The sequence below is a fragment of the Erinaceus europaeus genome, chromosome X (assembly GCF_950295315.1).
Source record: "Erinaceus europaeus chromosome X, mEriEur2.1, whole genome shotgun sequence".
Classification (NCBI taxonomy): Eukaryota; Metazoa; Chordata; class Mammalia; order Eulipotyphla; family Erinaceidae; genus Erinaceus; species Erinaceus europaeus.
The window spans coordinates 46,927,269-46,945,256 of record NC_080185.1 but is presented as its reverse complement, the minus strand read 5'-3'; the positions used below and the strand labels follow the sequence as shown (position 1 = coordinate 46,945,256).

The following is a 17,988-nucleotide window of genomic DNA, read 5'->3' as shown; positions in this document are numbered from 1 at the left end:
TCCTTCCACTTCAACCTTTCCTAAGCTTTCAGGACTAGGCACCTGTGACACTTATGTAGATATTTTAGAGTATGATCAACTTGTTTTGTCTTTCAGAGTAACAAGTTATTAAGTTGAGAAAGATAGTAATATGTGCACTTAACCAAGTGTGCCACCACCTGCCCCCCCCCAGGTTAAGAGAGATGTATATAACCTCTTAAGCAATCAAATTATTCTTTAACCAAAATTCCATTACATCTTTCTAAAAAGAAGTAAAAAGAACCCAGAGTTAAAAACTAAGCGTCCTCTCTCTCCCTCCTCCCCTGCCCTCCTCTTCCCCATCTTTCACACACACACACACACACACACACACACACACACACACACACACACACCATAATCATGACTTAAGTATTAAAAAATTCTTAAACTGAAAGTGAACCACATGGATTCTTCAGTGTTTTTATTAAGACTGAGTTATTGTTGACATAGAATGGCTTTCTGTATTCAGTGTTTTAAGAGACTGGAATTAGGCAATCTTAATAAATACAGTGAAGCATAAGTATATCATGTATAGAAATGAATGTGTCTGTCACAAGAGAAGGTAAGCATGTCTGTTCTTTTTGTTTTAGTATGGCCTGTTTTATTCTCGGTCCCCATTTAACAATAATGCTGTGAAGAAGGAACTTTCAAGTTTTTCTTCTTAACCAGAGCACTGCTTAGCTTTCACCCATGGTAGTACCTGGGATCTCTGGTGCCACAGGCATGAAAAGTCTTATGTCATAACCATTATGCTGTCTCCCCTGCCCTAGATCTCTAGAATACATAGTCCTTACTGAAACTGTTAGCCCTATCTTATATGTTTTACACAACTACATTTTTTTTATTTCCATTCACAGTTTACATGAATCCTTTGCCCTTTAAGTAATTTGTCAGTATAAGCAGCATCACTGTCTATATTTTCTGGCAACCATTCATGTTTCTCAATATGATGATCACATTTGTCAAATCTTTCAAAATATATTCCACAGGCTGTAGTAATCCTGGACCTTCTTTCTACAACGTAGATGTTGTGGCCTCTTGGTTATTGTTTTACCAAATATAAAAAAAAAGAAAAAAGAATCATCATATCTCATATACTATTGATTTTGTACTTTTTGTACAATTCTGTGACTTGGACAAAGTCAAAAGTCACTTGTTAATTCTCTAAAACAGTTGGAGTAGTCATTGGTTATTGTGGGGTTTATCACAATCTCACAATGTAGATAATCACGTTTTTGAGCCATGCCTCTGTACCCAGCATCAAACAAGTTATTGTGGGAATATACTGGATTGATGGAAAAGTCATGACACATCTTTGCATAGAAAACCAGAAAAATATGCCATGACTTTTCCCACAGCCCAATACACACAGAAGGTATAGATTGACACTTGTGAAATAAGACTCACAGAGCAAGTAACTAGACAGATATGTTCAAGCTAATGAAAGAATGGTTCTCTTGGTAAAGATTATTCTTTTTTTAATTTTATTTATTTTCCCTTTTGTTGCCCTTGTTATAGTTATTATTGTTGTTTGTTATTGGTGTTGCTGTTGTTAGATAGGATAGAGAGAAATGGAGAGAGGAGGGGAAGACAGGGGTAGAGATAGATACCTGCAGACCGGCTTCAGTGCCTGTGACTCCCCTGCAGCTGGGGAGCCAGGGGCTTGAAACGGGACCCTTAACGCTGGTTCTTGTGCTTCACACCCCGTGCATTTAACCCGCCATGCTACCACCCAACTCCCAGATTATTCTCTTTGACAAGTTTTAGAAGCTATGTACAGGAGGCAGATGAACTGAATTGAGTAGGATGATGAATATCCCAGCCAGACTGTCCTCTCATATCCATTTATATAACTACAGGGAGAAGCCTATAATTAACTTGCTGAATTTTGTGGCAACCTTCTAAATTCTGTGGGTGTTGAAGTGAAAAATCAGTGAAGGGTTGGGGTCATTGGAAAACATGGTTTAAGAGAGGTTGAAGCATTTACAGAACCTTGAAGAGTGAGTAGAATTTGGGTAGCAAGAGAAGAGAAATAAAGAGGAGGGCATCCGTAGCAGGTGTGAGGGAAAGAGAAAAAGGCAGAAAAGTACTAAAGTACTGATGTAGGAGTTAACAAGACATGTTCAGGAAGATGATTGTGATTAAAACAAGATAATTCCAGAGGACTGGGGAACTGGCTTAGCAATTTGCACACAAGTTGCTTACAAGAAGTCCTAGGTTCAGTCCTGATCCTGGGCACCAATATCAAGAGTCAAGTGGGTTCTTGGGGGGAAAAAATCGAATTCTGGGTGTCCTTTAACTTGAAAATGGGTTAGCAGTTTGGGTGGTAGGGTAACCATAGAGCTTTGGGCTTGCAAGCTTGAGAACACTAAATGGTTGCTTTGAACACTTTCTCTCCTCTGTCTACCTCGGTCTCTCTGTAGCTCATGAAATAAATAAAATAAAGGTTTTTGTGGGTTTTTTTTTTTTGTCTCCAGGGTTATTGCTGGGGCTTGGTGCCAGTATTATGAATCCACTGTTCCTGGACACCATGTTTTTTTCCCCATTTTTGTTGCGCTTGTTGTTATTGTTGTTGTTGGATAGGACAGAGAGAAGTTGAGAGAGGAGAGGAGAGAAAGAAAGATAGACACCTGCAGACCTGCTTCACCGCTTGTGAATTGACCCCCCCTCCCGCGGGTGGGGAGCCGGGGGTTCCAACTGGGATCCTTAAGCCCACTGTGCTACTGCCCGGCTCCCAAAATAAAGGTTTTTCTAACAAGTTAAATTTGTTTAGATGTGACCAGTAGAAGCACTCTAGAGAATCTGCATTATCAGGCAGAGACTAGACAATCTGTGTAGGCATTAACAATTATGGTTTCCTAAGAAGGGACTACACAGAGGAGTTGTGGGCACTAGTTGAAGGCCATTTTTGATTCAAAAGATATTTACTGAGAATGCACAGTGCCATAAATTCTACTAAGAGAAGATGGTGGAGGCAGAGATGAATAAGTTCTATTTTAACAGCTTTGTAGTCTAGATGGGGAAATAAATTTCTATTGTAAGATATTTTTGAGGCGACTACACCATAATGGTTGAGAATACTGACGTTAATGTGAAGCAGGCCTAAGTTGAGACAGGGCTCTAATTCTCTCTAGCTGTATGCCTTTGGGCACATTATTTTCCAACAAGCCTGATTGCTCTTCTGCAAACTCTGAATATTTTACCTAGTTCATAGAGATTTTATCACAGCTAGGGTCAACCTGATGAGACTTCCTCTATTGAAAATAGGAGATGGGTGAAGAGAATTTCACTGGAGAAAACCACAGAGGAGACAGAACAGGCGGGGGGTATGGGAAAAATACATGGTCTGTTGGGGAAATGAGACTTCTTTATAGACTATGAAGGTTGCAGTGCATAAAATGCAAGTAGCACTGGGAAATAGCCAAGCACAGAAAAGTGTAGGGCCTTGAATGTTATACTTAAAAATTAGATCTTTCCTGTATGTGGAATATGCCATGCAGCTGCTCTTGAGGAAGTCAGTAATGTAAAGATTACAGTGGAGGGAGACAAGAAGTAATTTAGAGGTATGATGGAAAAATTAAGATTGCTTGCTGATGCTCATATAATATTTTGTCTTTGTTTCTTTTCTGTGGTCAAACATGGCAGTCTCTAATATTTTTTTGTGTATGGAGCCAGGTCCTGGGTTGTGCACAGTTTCACTGCTTTCAGACTGACTTGTACGTTTGTTTGTTTTTCTTGCTGCAGGACTTCATTGCTCCTGGCCAACTTTTCAGATAAAAAGTGGGGGAAGAGACTGAGACCATACCACCAAATTTTCCCCCCAGTGTGGTGGGGGCTGGGTCTAACATAGCAAAGGAGGCTGTTATGCGGACATTTTTTTTTTTTTTGCCTCCAGGGTTATTGCTGGGGCTTGGTGCCTACACTACGAATCCACTGCTCCTGGAGACCATTTTCCCCATTTTGTTGCCCTTGTTGTTGTTGTTGCCATTGCTTTTGTTGCTGGATAGGACAGAAAAATCAAGAGAAATGGGGAAGACAGAGATGGGGAGATAAAGACACCTGCTTCACTGCTTGTGAAGCGACCCCCCTGCAGGTGGCGAGCCCGGGGCTTGAGCCGAGATCCTTACACTGGTCCTTGCACTTGGCGCCGTATGTGCTTGACCTGCTGCACTAACACCCGCCGCCACCCCATTTTTATTTTTAATTGCAGATAGCTAGAGGGAGAGACACCACAGCATCGTTCTACCAATTTGTGGAGCTTTGCCCAGTACACATGGATGCTCCCAGGTGGTGTCAGGGCTCAAATTCTGATTCACTGATTTTTTTTTTCTCTGAGCCAGTGGGTTAAATCCAGATCTTGAGTGTAGCCCTTGTAAATTTTACCCTGACCTTTGACTTCAGTGGTATCTGTCACAAACACAAGGCATAATGTTCCAAGCATACTGTCCTCCTTCAGAGTATCACTTTCTCTCATTGTCTTTTTGCCACCGATAGCTATCTGAGAAATTCCTACTTATGTTCTAAGATGAAGTTTAATCTGCTCTGGAAATCCTTTCTGATGCCCATCACAGTCACCTGACTGTTTAGTGTGTCACATGACACGATGAAAGTATTGTTGTCTTTGTTTTACCATCTCTTTCTTCCATTAGGCAGTAAACTTTGTGAGAAGGGGACTCCAAGCCCTAATTCTCTAGATCTGCAGCATGCAAGCCAGTGCCTTCAATTAAGGTTTGATGAATTTAAAGTAAGTGGGTAAATGTGGTAGACAACTTAAGCTGAAATCAGCTTCTTAAGTTATTTGGAAATGCAACACTGGTGTTTGAGTAATCCAGAGTGAGAGAGCATTAGCTCACAGAGTGTTGCTTGCCCATTTGACCTGGAGACTACTGTTGACTTTCCCAATGAGGGAGGAGGCAGAGTGGCAGTTTCTGTTGGTACAGGTAGGTAGGTAGATAGGAAAAGTGTAGGTGTTCCAAAGTACTACCTGTTTCAAATGCAGGAAGGTGATAAATACTAGCGCCCCTCCCCCTTTTTATTGCTCATTGTTGAATTGTTCGCATACAGCAGTGACTGTGTTTGATTTTTTTTCACTTATAGTGAAATCATTTGCTCCTGAGTGCTTTGTCTACCCTTTTGCTGTTCTTTCATGAAAAGAATGAAAAGTATGTGTTGCCAGATTTCTGATTTGAGTAATCAACTTGGCTTTTCCTACTCTGTTTGCCTAGCAGACTACTGGCTAGAAATATAGGAGTGGTGTATAGGTTTTGATTCGATTATTCGGTTCTTTCATTTTCAAGAAAATGATATAAAGTTCACAGTCAACTCTTGGTTATCAAGGAATGATGTGTGTGTGTGTGTGTGTGTGTGTGTGTGTGTGCGCGCACGCGCGCTCTGCCTCTTGACCCAAGTGATACTGAATGACATAGATCAGTAAATAAGATTATACAGTCAGCTGCATTTCCAAGGTGAATCATCTAACATCTTAGGGGGTAAAAACAGGCACCACCCCTCTTCTTCATTAAATAGCTTTCAGAATTTGAGTAAGAGTTTTCTGGTAGTTATAGGTACACCTTTCTCAGCAAAGATTTTCTATGAGAGTTTAAGGATAGTTAAATGAGGCAGTGGAATGGTTTCATAATTACTGTATTGTTAGTCAAACTCTGTAATTAGGGATGACTTCATAGGCATAAGATTCTCCTCTATGGGTGACGCCCTGAATTCATACTAAGTTGTACACCATATCCTTTTATGAAAAACAAACAAACACACAATGTTTTGTTGGCTTTTGCTTTATTCCTTTATTTGAAAACTTGCCTTCCTGTGTCTTAGACGTTTAGAGACTGGGTTTGCTTTTTTCCTTGGTGCTTTCCCTTTATAAAAGAAGCAGGCCCAGAAGCTGGGGAAGAGGTGAGGGACAAGAAATTTAAGACAGATCAAAGTGCTATTTTGCAGATGAGAGAAGTCAGAAAAACACAGATCCTGCAAGGTTCTGTCTTCAGATTTATTTTATTTGTCACATTTAAATGAAGGAGAAAAATCTATTTGTTGGCTATCAGTTTCAGATTCTCTCTCTCTTTTTCTCCTCTTGCAAATAAAGTTCACTTTTGTGGAAAGATGAACTAGGGGAGAAAAAGTTATTTCAAAAGTCAGGCTCTATTTTAGATCAATTGCATATTGTGAAATTGGGGTTAAAATTTAATTCAGCCAGTAATATTTGCTTTTTACCTCTTCACCTTTAATTTTTCATTGCTCATGGGAAAAATGTGCAAATTAGGAGGAATGTCACATTGACATGCTGTTTGTTATTTTTTAGTTGATCCTGAAACATTTAAAGTAAAACTTGCATTTTTAAAATAGTTTCTGTCAGCTCTCAAGTACTGTCTAGAAACTCATCAAATAGAGGAGGAAAATTGAGTCATGGGTAAAAATTGACAGGTTTTCTTTAGGTGTGTCCTTCTTAAATTATCTTGACTACAGGCTTATAATCTTTACAAATGAGAGGGCCCTATTATACTCTGTGGTCGATAATTACAGGTCAAATGAGACAACTTTTTCTCATATCCTATTTAAAAGGTTTGTAAGGAAATAAAATGGGTTTCCCTTTATGCAGCTGGGTTCTTGGCTGTGACATGCCTCTAGACAGAAAGACAATAACCAGAAAATGTGGGAATAACTCTCCAAATGGTTAAACTCATCTTCTTAAATGCCATCTGCAGCCAGAATATAAAGTTATTTGTGGAGAAGGGGAAGACCCTTTTCAGCAGGTTACCAGGAAAGGCTTTTGAAACAGTTTGGTTGTTATGTAGATTTAAGTTACTGCCTTCTTAGCTGATAAGAGCTATGTGGGACACTCTTACAATGGAGATTTTCCCATACACATGTAAATAACGCTTACAAAATACTAGCCTCCACCCAGCTTTCCCAAGCTTGCTGTTTCCCAAAATAAACAGTCAAAAGTAATCCTATAACTAAAAGACCTGTTATATGGTGACAAATACTTCTCCATTATGGGTTCTTACTAGAACTTGTGCCTTGTGTTGCCTCTCTTGATTGTCATTAATAAATTTGATTTTGTATATCTTAGTTTTGTGTGTATATGTACAAGATAACACTTACTTATGAATAATTAATAAATGAAATTGAGATTCCTTAGCTAAGACTCACACTATTTTGTTATCCCAGGAAAAAACTGCCTGGAAATATTGTTTGGGGGATATAGCCATGTCTGTGGGTGTCTTGTCTTTCTCTCCCTTTCTCTGTCTTCCCCTCCTCTCTCGATTTCTGTCCTATACAACAACAATACAATAATGGCGACGACAACAACAGTAAATGGGAAATATGGCCTCCAGGAGCAGTGGATTCATAATGCAGACACCAAGCCCCAGCAATAATCATATATATATTCCTTGAAGGAAAGATTTAGACATTTTTTAAATATTACTTTATTATTTAAATCATATCAGAAAGAATTTCATATGAAAAGGAGTGCAGGGGAGTTGGGCTGTAGCGCAGCGGGTTAAGCGCAGGTGGCACAAAGCACAAGGACCTGCATAAGGATCCTTGTTGGATCCCCGGATCCCCACCTGCAGGGGAGTCGCTTCACAGGCTGTGAAGCAGGTCTGCAGGTGTCTATCTTTCTCTCCTCCTCTCTGTCTTCCCCTCCTCTCTCCATTTCTCTCTGTCCTATCCAACAATGACGACAACAACAATAATAACTACAACAATAAAATAACAAGGGCAACAAAAGGGAATAAATAAATAAAATAAATATTTTAAAAAATTTAAAAAAAAGAAAAGGAGTGCAGATGCAATACTGAAATTTGAACTAAGAGTTCTAAGCATGCAATTTGTCAGACAAACATATTTCCCTGACCTAGAAATATTTGTACCTTAATAATACTTGGTGAATAATGGCTTCTCATTTATTTAATTGTGACTAGCTACAAATGTGGAGAGACCTGTTCAGACTGCTTTAGTAGTTTTCAATTCTACTTAATCTCTTAAGAGGAGAACTGCTAGAATGCTTATAAAATATGCATCACAGAACATAATGACTGACATCTTTTCATTTCTTTTTAGATCTCCTATAAATGGATGAGATGGCTACCACTCAGATTTCCAAAGATGAGCTTGATGAGCTTAAGGAAGCCTTTGCAAAAGTTGGTGAGTTATTTTCTATAGTGCAGTGACACAATTTGTGAACCAAAAAAATAGCTCAACTAGATAGAGCATTCTGCTTTGTCATGCACATGTCCCACATTCAAACCCTGCCCCTACCACACTGTAGGCCATGCTGTGGTGTCTCTCTCTGTCTTAGTCTTCCTAGCTAAAAAGAAGTCAACCCAAGACCAGTGAGGCTCCAGTGATGGGGAAGGGTGAAAAAGCAATTTTTGACTCTATGCAAAATTACCATTCTCAGAATTTAAATTCTATAAATAGTGGTCCAGGATGTGGTGCAGTGGGTAAAGCTTTGGACTCTCAAGTGTGAGGTCCTGAGTTCAGTCCCTGGCAGCACATGTACCAGAGTGATATCTGGTTCTTTCTCTCTCCTCCTATCCTTATCATAAATAATAAATAAAATGTTTTTTAAAATTCTATAAATAGTTAATGATCATCCTTTGGACAAGATACCTAAAACTTATATAAAATAATGTTTTAGAAGTCATACATTAAACTGTATTATTTCTGATTATACCTAATGTATGTTATGAAGGTTTTTAGTCCAGGCTTCCAGTCCTTATGTTTGGGGACTGCTGTGACTGTTGAAATTCTGTATTATTGCATTTGATGTTATCATATTTTGCTGAAAGGGTTTATATCTTCCACCATATTTTCAATGGGATATGTAGTTCCTATAAGTATTGCAAACCACTAAATGATGTTTTACCTTTGCTTAATTGGCCTAGTTTTATATTACCTATTTCATGAACCATTTATGCCTTTGGTTAATGCAGACTGTTTTACCTTTCCAAAGTAAATTATAACACCAACACAGGAGGCATGGCATTTGGTTTCTCCTTTAATATCTTATAACATGGCTTAAATGGAGTACCTTTGGAAACAGTATATAACATTTAAATTCCAAATTTTAGTGCTCAGGTCAAGCCAATAGAAGATAATGAGTAAACAGTGTAAGAACTGGCTATGGGGGGGGGGGGACTATTGATAAAAAAAAATACTTGTAAAAGCAAGCATCCTCTTAGAGAGATACACTACTACTCTTATGATATGTCCTTAGATAAAGGGCATAAAGAATGACTTGTTACTTTATTACTTTTTTTTTTTTTACCAGAACACTATTCATCTCTAGCTATGGGTTGTACTGGGCATGGAAAACCTGGGACCCTCCTGCATATATGTCCTGTTTCTTTTTATTGTTGTTTTGTTTTTGTTTTTGTCTTTTTTTTTTTTTTGCCTCCAGGTTTATTGCTAGGGCTCAGCACCATGAAACCACTACTCCTAGAGGCTATTTACCCCCCTTTTGTCGCCCCGTTTTTTTTCTTAATCTTTATTTAAAAAAGGGAAACAGTGGGTAGTCGGGTGGTAGTGCAGCGGGTTAAGTGCAGGTGGTGCAAAGCACAAGGACCGGTGTAAGGATCCCGGTTCGAGCCCCCAGCTCCCCACCTGCAGGGGAGTTGCTTCACAGGTGGTGAAGCAGGTCTGCAGGTGTCTTTCTCTCCCCCTCTCTGTATTACCCTCCTCTCTCCATTTCTCTCTGTCCTATCTAACAACTACAACAATAATAACTACAACAACAGTGAAAAACAAGGGCAACAAAAGGAAAAATAAATAAATAAATAAATAAATAAATAAATAAATAAAATTATTTTTAAGCAGGAGTCCTGCGGTAGCACGGCGGGTTAAGTGCACGTGGCGCAAAGTGCAAGGACCAGCGCAAGGATCCCCGTTGGAGTCCCCAGCTCCCCACCTGCAGGGGAGTCGCTTCACAGGTGGTGAGGCAGGTCTGCAGGTGTCTTTCTCTCCCCCTCTCTGTCTTCCCATCCTCTCTCCATTTCTCTCTGTACTATACAACAATGACGACATCAACAACAGTAATAATAACTACTACAACAACAATAAAAACAGCAAGGGCAACAAAAAGGAAAATAAATAAATTTAAAAAATTATTTTTTGAAAAAGGAAACACTGACAAAAAAACATAGGATAAGAGGGGTGCAGCTCCACACAATTCCCACCACCAGAACTCTGTATCCCATCCCCTCCCCTGATAGCTTTACTATTCTTTATCCCTCTGGGAGTATGGACCCAAGGTCATTGTGGGATGCAGAAAGTGGAAGATCTGGCTTCTGTAATTGTTTCCCCACTGAACATAGGCGTTGACAAGTCTATCTATACTCCCAGCCTGTCTCTCTCTTTCCCTAGTAGGGCAGGGGTCTGGGGAAGTGGGGCTCCTCTGCCCAGGGAAGTCCAGTTGGTATCATGGTAGCATCTGGAACCTAGTGGCTGAAAGAAGAGTTAACATATAAAGCAGAACAAATTGTTGACTAATCATGAACCTAAAGGCTGGAATAGTACAGATGAAATTTGGGAGTCTCAATTTTGTAGATAGCTAGTTGGTCTATTTTAGTTATATTCCAAAGGGACCATGACTATACTAGTTGTGTTTTTTGTTTGTTTGTTTGTTTTGTTTTTTGTTTTCTGAGCCCAACATCTGATATGCAGGTAGATCCAAGTTATTGTCTGGGGAGATGATGTCATGGCTGGGAAAAGGACCATAAAGCTGGATCAGGGAAGACATAGCTCCCAAATATGGGAAAGGTGTATAAATATTGTTGACTGTAAACCCCATCAATTTGATCTGATCTGGGGCCCATATTCAGCTTAGGAGCCTGTGTGACCTCTGCATCTCTGTAGACCTGAGCTCACATTCTGTCATTAGTAGGAGGGTTCCAAGCTGCCCCAATTTTCGGACTCATATTCCTCAGATGTAGCATAGAGTATGTTGTCCAGCCTCCTCTACCATTGTTGATCCATGTTGAGGGCAAGGTCCTATGCAGGGCCCACAGAGGGGTCTATTTTGTTCTTCCTGATAAAGATGACCGGTAACAATGTAGAGAGGGATCTATTTGAGGTCTAGGCCCATCATGCCTGTTTGGAAATCTCAGGAGTCTCAGGCTAGGGCCCCAGCTGATGAGGTGACCTGATAGTGACTAAAGAGTCATCATTAAAGTATGTGAGTCTTTTGCCCTTATTCAGCTTTTGCAGTCCTTACTTTGATAAGGTTAGCTTTGGAGTGAGGAAAGTGTAATAGAAAGTAGGTGAGGAGGATATCTAAGTCTAAGTAGACACTATTTCATTAGGTACTTTAAGGTGTCTTTTTAGGTCTTTCTACTTGCTTGCTTCATTTATTGACTAACTGCGTTGTTGTGGTTATTATTATTGTTGTTATTGATGTCGTTGTTGTTAGATAGGACAGAGAAATGGAGAGAAAGATAGACACCTTGAACTGGGATCCTTACACCAGTCCTTGCGCTTTGCGCCATGTGCACTTAACCCATTGGGCTACTGCCTGACCCCCAGACCCTGTGTTCTCTCACTCTTTGACCTGTGTTGAAAATTCCACTAGTGAAGTGAGGACACAAACGTCACTATTACCATACATTTGTGATACACGTTTAGTAGTGGCAGCTTGACTTGGGAAGAATAATGACCTCAACTTTCCTACGAGTTCTGTTAGAATCCTATCAGAGAGAGTCAGGCTATAGCGCAGCGGGTTAAGCACAGGTGGTGCAAAGCACAAGGACGGGCGTAAGGATCCCGGTTCGAGCCCTGACTCCCCACCTGCAGGGGAGTCGCTTCACAAGTGGTGAAACAGGTCTGCAGGTGTCTATCTTCCTCTCCCTCTGTCTTCCCCCATCTCTCTGACCTATCCAACAGGGATGGCAACAATAATAATAACTACAACAATAAAACAACAAGGGCAACAAAAGGGAGTAAATAAATAAATAAAAATTTAAAAAAAGAATCCTATCAATTCAAACAAGACAAAGACCAAGTAGTCATGAACATAACATTATTTTATGTGTAGGAAAAAGACATAGTCAGTTTCCTTGACATCGGCAGCAGTTACTAAAAGAAGAGTACTACACAGTCTGTTGCTATCAATATTATGGGAAAAAGTCAGTTCTTGGCTACAAGATATTTTAGAAATCTCATAGTTCTGAATAGTTTACCAGTTGTTTTAGGACTAAATTTCCTTTGAATCTACTTTTTTAATATATTTATCATTCATTGTTCAGGATAACTTAACTTGTTTATGGAAAGCATTTGGATATAGGGACCTTGATTTATTTACCCTTGTTGCTGCTTAATCTGCCAAGGTTTCACCACCTCAAGTAAACGTTTATTGTTGAGTACAGAACTTGTTCTTATGTGCAGTATCTTAGAAATATTTGTTTGTAGCTTTACTTTAAAATTAAAACTATTGATATACTGTCTACCTGATGGAACTGTAATGCTTCTTTATTAGTAAAAGAGCTTAATTGATCCTTGGAAACTTAATGATAGAGATCTGACCAATTATCTCTATGGAGGAAAGGAGCTTAGATTTCAAAGTGGACTGCAAGGAAGGGCTATTGTGGAATTGTTATCTTATTTTAAGTTATATATCTTAAGAAGGTTTAGTGTAGGTGAACATATTCCCTACAGTAGATTGGACCATATGTCTTGTTTAAGTCCTTATCAGACATATATATTCCTAAGAAATGCATATTCTTATTGCCTTAACTGCTGTAAGTACAGTTCTGGAGACCAGCATTCTGCCTGATCTGCACATTATTTTCTTGTACCCCCACCCATTACCCCAGTATCTAGCACTGTGATGTATACATTTGGTTCTCAAGTATTAATTGATTGAATCTGAACTATTTACTCAGCTTTTTCATGTGCTGGGGCTTTGTTACTTTGTTGTAAATTCACAGGGCCTTTGTTTTAAATTCTTTAATCATTGTGGAATTTATTACTAACGATTTGGGCCATTACGTTGTAACATAAAATTTGTATATTTTTTTCTAGCATAATAAAGGTTCGAGTGTAGTCCATACTTTCAAAAAGCATATAAATGTCCAGCTGAATCTTTTTCAATACCTTTGTAGTTTTTCATTGGTGCTAATTACAGAGCCCTCAGGCATCTGTGAAAGGTGTAATGAAAAAAAAATTTTTTTTCATTCAAAGAAACTTGATTTTAAAAACAAGCTCTCAAGCCCCCGGCTCCCCACCTGCAGTGGAGTTGCTTCACAAGCAGTGAAGCAGGTCTGCAGGTGTCTATCTCTCACCCTCTCTTGTCTTCCCCTCCTCTCTCCATTTCTCTCTGTCCTATCTAACAACAATGACATAGATAAGAACAACAATAATAACTACAATGGCAACAAAAGGAGGGGGAGCAAAAAAAAAAGCTCTATAACTTATTTTCCTGTCAAGGACAACTATTTTCTGTGTAGTGCTATGGGGAAGAGAATTATTCTGTCTCAGTTTTGTTGTGACAAAATATGGAAATCATTATATGATTTTCCCCCAACTATTAACAATAATAGTCTTGATTTTTGCTTTAGAAATTCAGCAAAATCATAGCATGTGGGGGAAATCTCTGTAATTAGCTCTAATCATAGGTTTTGTTCAGTTAATTAATTGTGCTTTGAAACTCTCTTTACTAGCGATAAATCTAGTATTAGCATTTAAAGTTCTCCTTTCACTCACTTTCTGCACCTGCTAAGTATTAAGCTCCAAGCTGTGCATTTTCATTTAATTACCTCAATTTTCTCAACATTTGTTTCCAGTACTTTCCACTGGGATAGCAGAAGTCATGGCTCACAAATTTTTGCTACTTCATGATCTTTCTGTTTTAATTTCAGTGCTTCTGTGCTACATAACTGCTTTCTAAAGAAGAATAAACAAAACTTTTCAAAAAATTTAAGAAGTAATTTTTTTTCAACCTAAAAAATAAAAATCTTGTTCATTCAAAGAAGGTCATCTCCCATAATGGAAGCTAAAGGTTATTTAGATGATTACTGGCAATGAAGACTCATTGATGTAGTGTACATCTTTTCACATTGATTGTAGTCCTACAAACATTTAGATTTCATTTTTTTCTTTTGAGCTATGACTAGAGGGTTTTTTTTAATATTTTATTTTTATTTTATTTATTTATTCCCTTTTGTTGCCCTTGTTGTTTTATTGTTGTAGTTATTGTTGTTGTCGTCGTTGTTGGATAGGACAGAGAGAAACGGAGAGAGGAGGGGAAGACAGAGAGGGGGAGAGAAAGATAGACACCTGCAGATCTGCTTCACCGCCTGTGAAGCAACTCCCCTGCAGGTGGGGAGCCGGGGTTCGAACCGGGATCCTTATGCCGGTCCTTGTGCTTTGCGCCACCTGCACTTAACCCGCTGTGCTACAGCCCGACTCCCAGGTTTTTTCTTTTAACATGATTTCAACACTTTTACAATAAAAGAATAATGGATTTTCTCAAATGCTGGGGGATATAATATTCCTCTGAGGCATCCCACTAACCTAAGCCAAAATATTTTTGGTTATAGTGATTGAAGTTCTACCAAATTTTTTTCTTCATTTCAGGAAGTTGAGTTGTTTCAAATTACTTGATATTCTCTAGTCTATAAAAACTACATCAAGATGATATTTCAAAAATTGTGGTGGCTTAGTTTAATTTACTGTTGGTATTCAATAAAATTACACCAGCACATATTTATTTAATTATGCCTTAAAAATAAAAAGCTTGCCCAACAAAAAGGTAGTCATAATAGCTAGTGCTCTTCACTGGATCATTTGGTCAATGATCAGTAAAATAATAGAAATGATAACTTCAGGATAGTCTCAAAACTATCTTTTGATAGTGTGAAATATGAGTACAGATGTATAGAATTCTAGTACAAGAATGAGTTCACACATGTGAGAGTACATTCTTGTGGACATGCTTGCAGGTATTTTTTTTTTAAGTAGAAGAATGGCAGCAGGTAGAAAATGATGGCCCAACTGCGTGAAATTTTGAATTGGATAAGGGTAGACATTTTTTATTGCCCTCCCTCATCCCTCTAACCTTTTTCAACTTGTAGCTATCCTTATCATCCATCACTGTGAACCCACAGTAAGGATGAACTCTTAGGCCATGAACACTGTTCTCCCCATAGCTGGGATTCATTAAACTGCCTGTTAGATTTCCTAGAATGAACTACCTCAAAAGGTATAAGCTGTGAAAGGCAAAACCCATATTTAGCTGAGCATCTGGAGATATTTAGCAGCTGCTTTTTCTAAAGTTTTAATGTCTAATGAAAGGTTGGCTTTACTACTTAGATCTTAGGGTAAAATATAGTATAAATTCTTCTGCACAAATCTTTTAAATCAAGGCTTCATGTGCTTTCATGGGCATTCATGGTTGTGTGCGTTTAAGTGTGTAAATCCATTATTATTAAAGCACAGATTCCTTTTGCCATTTATGTTAGTGCAAAAAAAAAGTGTGGAATATATTGGTTAAACTGAATGGAGCTTTTAAACCCTCCCCCTTTTTTTTAAAAGATGTGCATCTGCACTTGGTTTTCTTCTTTAAGTCCTAGTGAACACTGTCCTTAGTGGGTTAGAAAAGAGGTCGCATATGTCTTACAGATGAGAACACACATACAAAGAAAAACTAGATTTACACAGATTTCTTTTACAAAGAAAAACTAGATTTACACAGATTCAACAATGGTCAAAGCAACACATGGACTTTCACAACCTAGGTGTCAAAGGAAACCCAGCCTTTCTTACTGTCAGATTTATAAGACAAAGCAGCGCCCTCCAAAGATGGACTTGAAGTGCTAGTTCATACCACATACCACCTGGGCATGGGCATTGTACAACAGCAGCTAAAATCAAAACCACTTGAATTCTGGTTCAGCTTTCTCCAGACAAGTACTTAAAATAGCTAAAATAACAGGATGCAAGGGGAAGGAAAATATTTCCTTTTAAGGATATGCATTCTTGGTGTGATTCAAACTTCTGCAGGAGCATGGTCATATAATAAGTTTATTTACTTCAAGGTTACTTGAGGGAGGGTGTTGGGAGAGTTAACTGGCATTTGAAATCATACTTGGTAGAAGAGAATAAAGCTATTTCTTTTAATGTGTCATCAGAGAGGGAATTTGTGATAGCTTGTTCCTTTCTGAGGCCTCTCTGGTGCAGCATTAGGAGCCTTTTAATCATTTTGAAAGTTTAATTGTTTTTCTTGAAAAATAAGAGCACTTGGTCAATTTCTTAAAATTTGGCTCTGCTTTTTCTGTGGGGAAGTTTGTTACATGGCTAAGTATAAGTTATTTTATTTTTTTTCTTGAGACCTGTTAATGTTGACTGTAACTGATTGTACTTTCTCTCTTTTTTAAAAAAAATATTTATTTATTAATGAGAATGATAGGAGAGAAAGAACCAGACATCACACTGGTTGGTACATGTGCTGCTGGGGATTTTAACTCAGGACCTCATGCTTGAGAGTTCATTGCCACCTCCCAGATCAAGTGATTGTATTTTCTCTACCAAAATAACTGAGTCATATTCTTGCAGAGACATTGAGAATGCTCTGAATAATACAGACTGCTCATACGTTGACTGATAACATCAGTTGAAAATATGGTTGAAAGCATGTTGCTGTAGCAAGAGTATTCAAAGTATAAAACCTGTTCCATCCCATGCCAGTGTATAGTTAATGAAGAAGTGGCAAAGAGGCCAGAAAGAATATTGGGACCTTTAATGTAAAAATAAAAGACTGCCATCTTGCTAGGAGGTTGTGGTTTTAAGTTTGCACTTAAGACTTTTCAAGACCAGCTGAACAGCTTATATGAATAGTGTGTACTGCTTAGCCATGTGTGTGACTAAGATTCAAATCTGGCATCTACCACATTGGAGGAAGCTTTGGTGCTGTGGTCTCTCCCTCCCCTTCCCTCTGCCTCACCATGTAGCTCTGGGAGATGGGCTGGGGAAGCTTTTTAATGTAGGTTGTGTTTGTTACGTCAGCTTATTGCTACATTATCATGTCTGTGTCAAAATCAGGATAGGAAAACACCACACAGCCTGGAGTTTTTTATTGTTATTGTTAAAATAGAAGCTTCTAAAAATGCCACTGCAGTCTGGTGAAATACCTCACTTGGATAGTGCTCTTATTTGCCATGCAAGTTTGAACCCAGCCCCCACCACATTAAAGGAAGCTTTGGTGCTTGTGGACTGTCTGTCTCTCTCTCTCTCCCCCCCTCCCTTGTCTATGTCTACAAAACACACAGACAAAACATTTTGCTACCTGATTTTCTGGCCTTCCAAAGAACAGCACATTAAATCCCTGGTGTTGTTTCAGGGTGTGTGTGTGTGTGTGTACTTATGTACTGGAAATTAGAAATAAATTTTTGTAAAAATAATTGCACACTATTTTGTCTTTTGAGTAATTTACCAGCTGGGAGATTTTGTAAAAATTAATTGAAAAAAATTAATTAATTAATTAATTTAGAAATTAATTAATTAATTTAGAGATTAATTTCTAAAGCTCCTGTTCCCATCATATTGAATATGAAATTGTTTTCTTCCAAAGATATGGTTTAGGAACTCTTAAGAAAGGCACCACCCAATTTACTAGTACTAAGACTAAAGTGATCTTCAGAGGTAGTACAAACTAGATCTACTGATAAAGTTTGGAGAAATAAGAGTAGGTAAAACTTTTTTTTAAATGTGTAAAACTAAATGACATGTGCTCACTGATGCTTTTCTCACCTCAGAAAAGATTAAAAATAGCTATTCCAAGTGACCACATTTCTGAGCAGAGGAGGTAGCATAGTGATTTTGCAAAAGACTTTCATGCCTGAGGCTCTGAAGTCCCAGATTCAAATCACCTGCATCACCATAAACCAGCGCTGTGCAATGCTAAGGTTGAAAAAATCGGGGCTTGGGGAGGAGGAATCTTCTGGCTGTCTTAACAAC

At 38.5% G+C, this 17,988-nt stretch overlaps 1 protein-coding gene across 6 annotated transcripts in view; it reads left to right on the top strand.

Annotated features, from left to right (window-relative positions):
- PLS3 (plastin 3) overlaps positions 1-17,988 on the top strand; it is a 105,728-nt gene that overhangs the window by 38,105 nt on the left and 49,635 nt on the right. For 5 of the 6 annotated variants that reach the window (XM_060182804.1, XM_060182808.1, XM_060182806.1 and 2 more), the window contains exon 2: positions 8,101-8,184. In XM_060182804.1, the coding sequence (XP_060038787.1) occupies positions 8,112-8,184 (73 nt within the window). In that variant the 5' untranslated portion in view covers positions 8,101-8,111. Of the gene's footprint in view, positions 1-4,727; positions 4,750-8,100; positions 8,185-17,988 lie in introns of those variants that run through there. The other variant, XM_060182809.1, reaches the window with a different exon arrangement.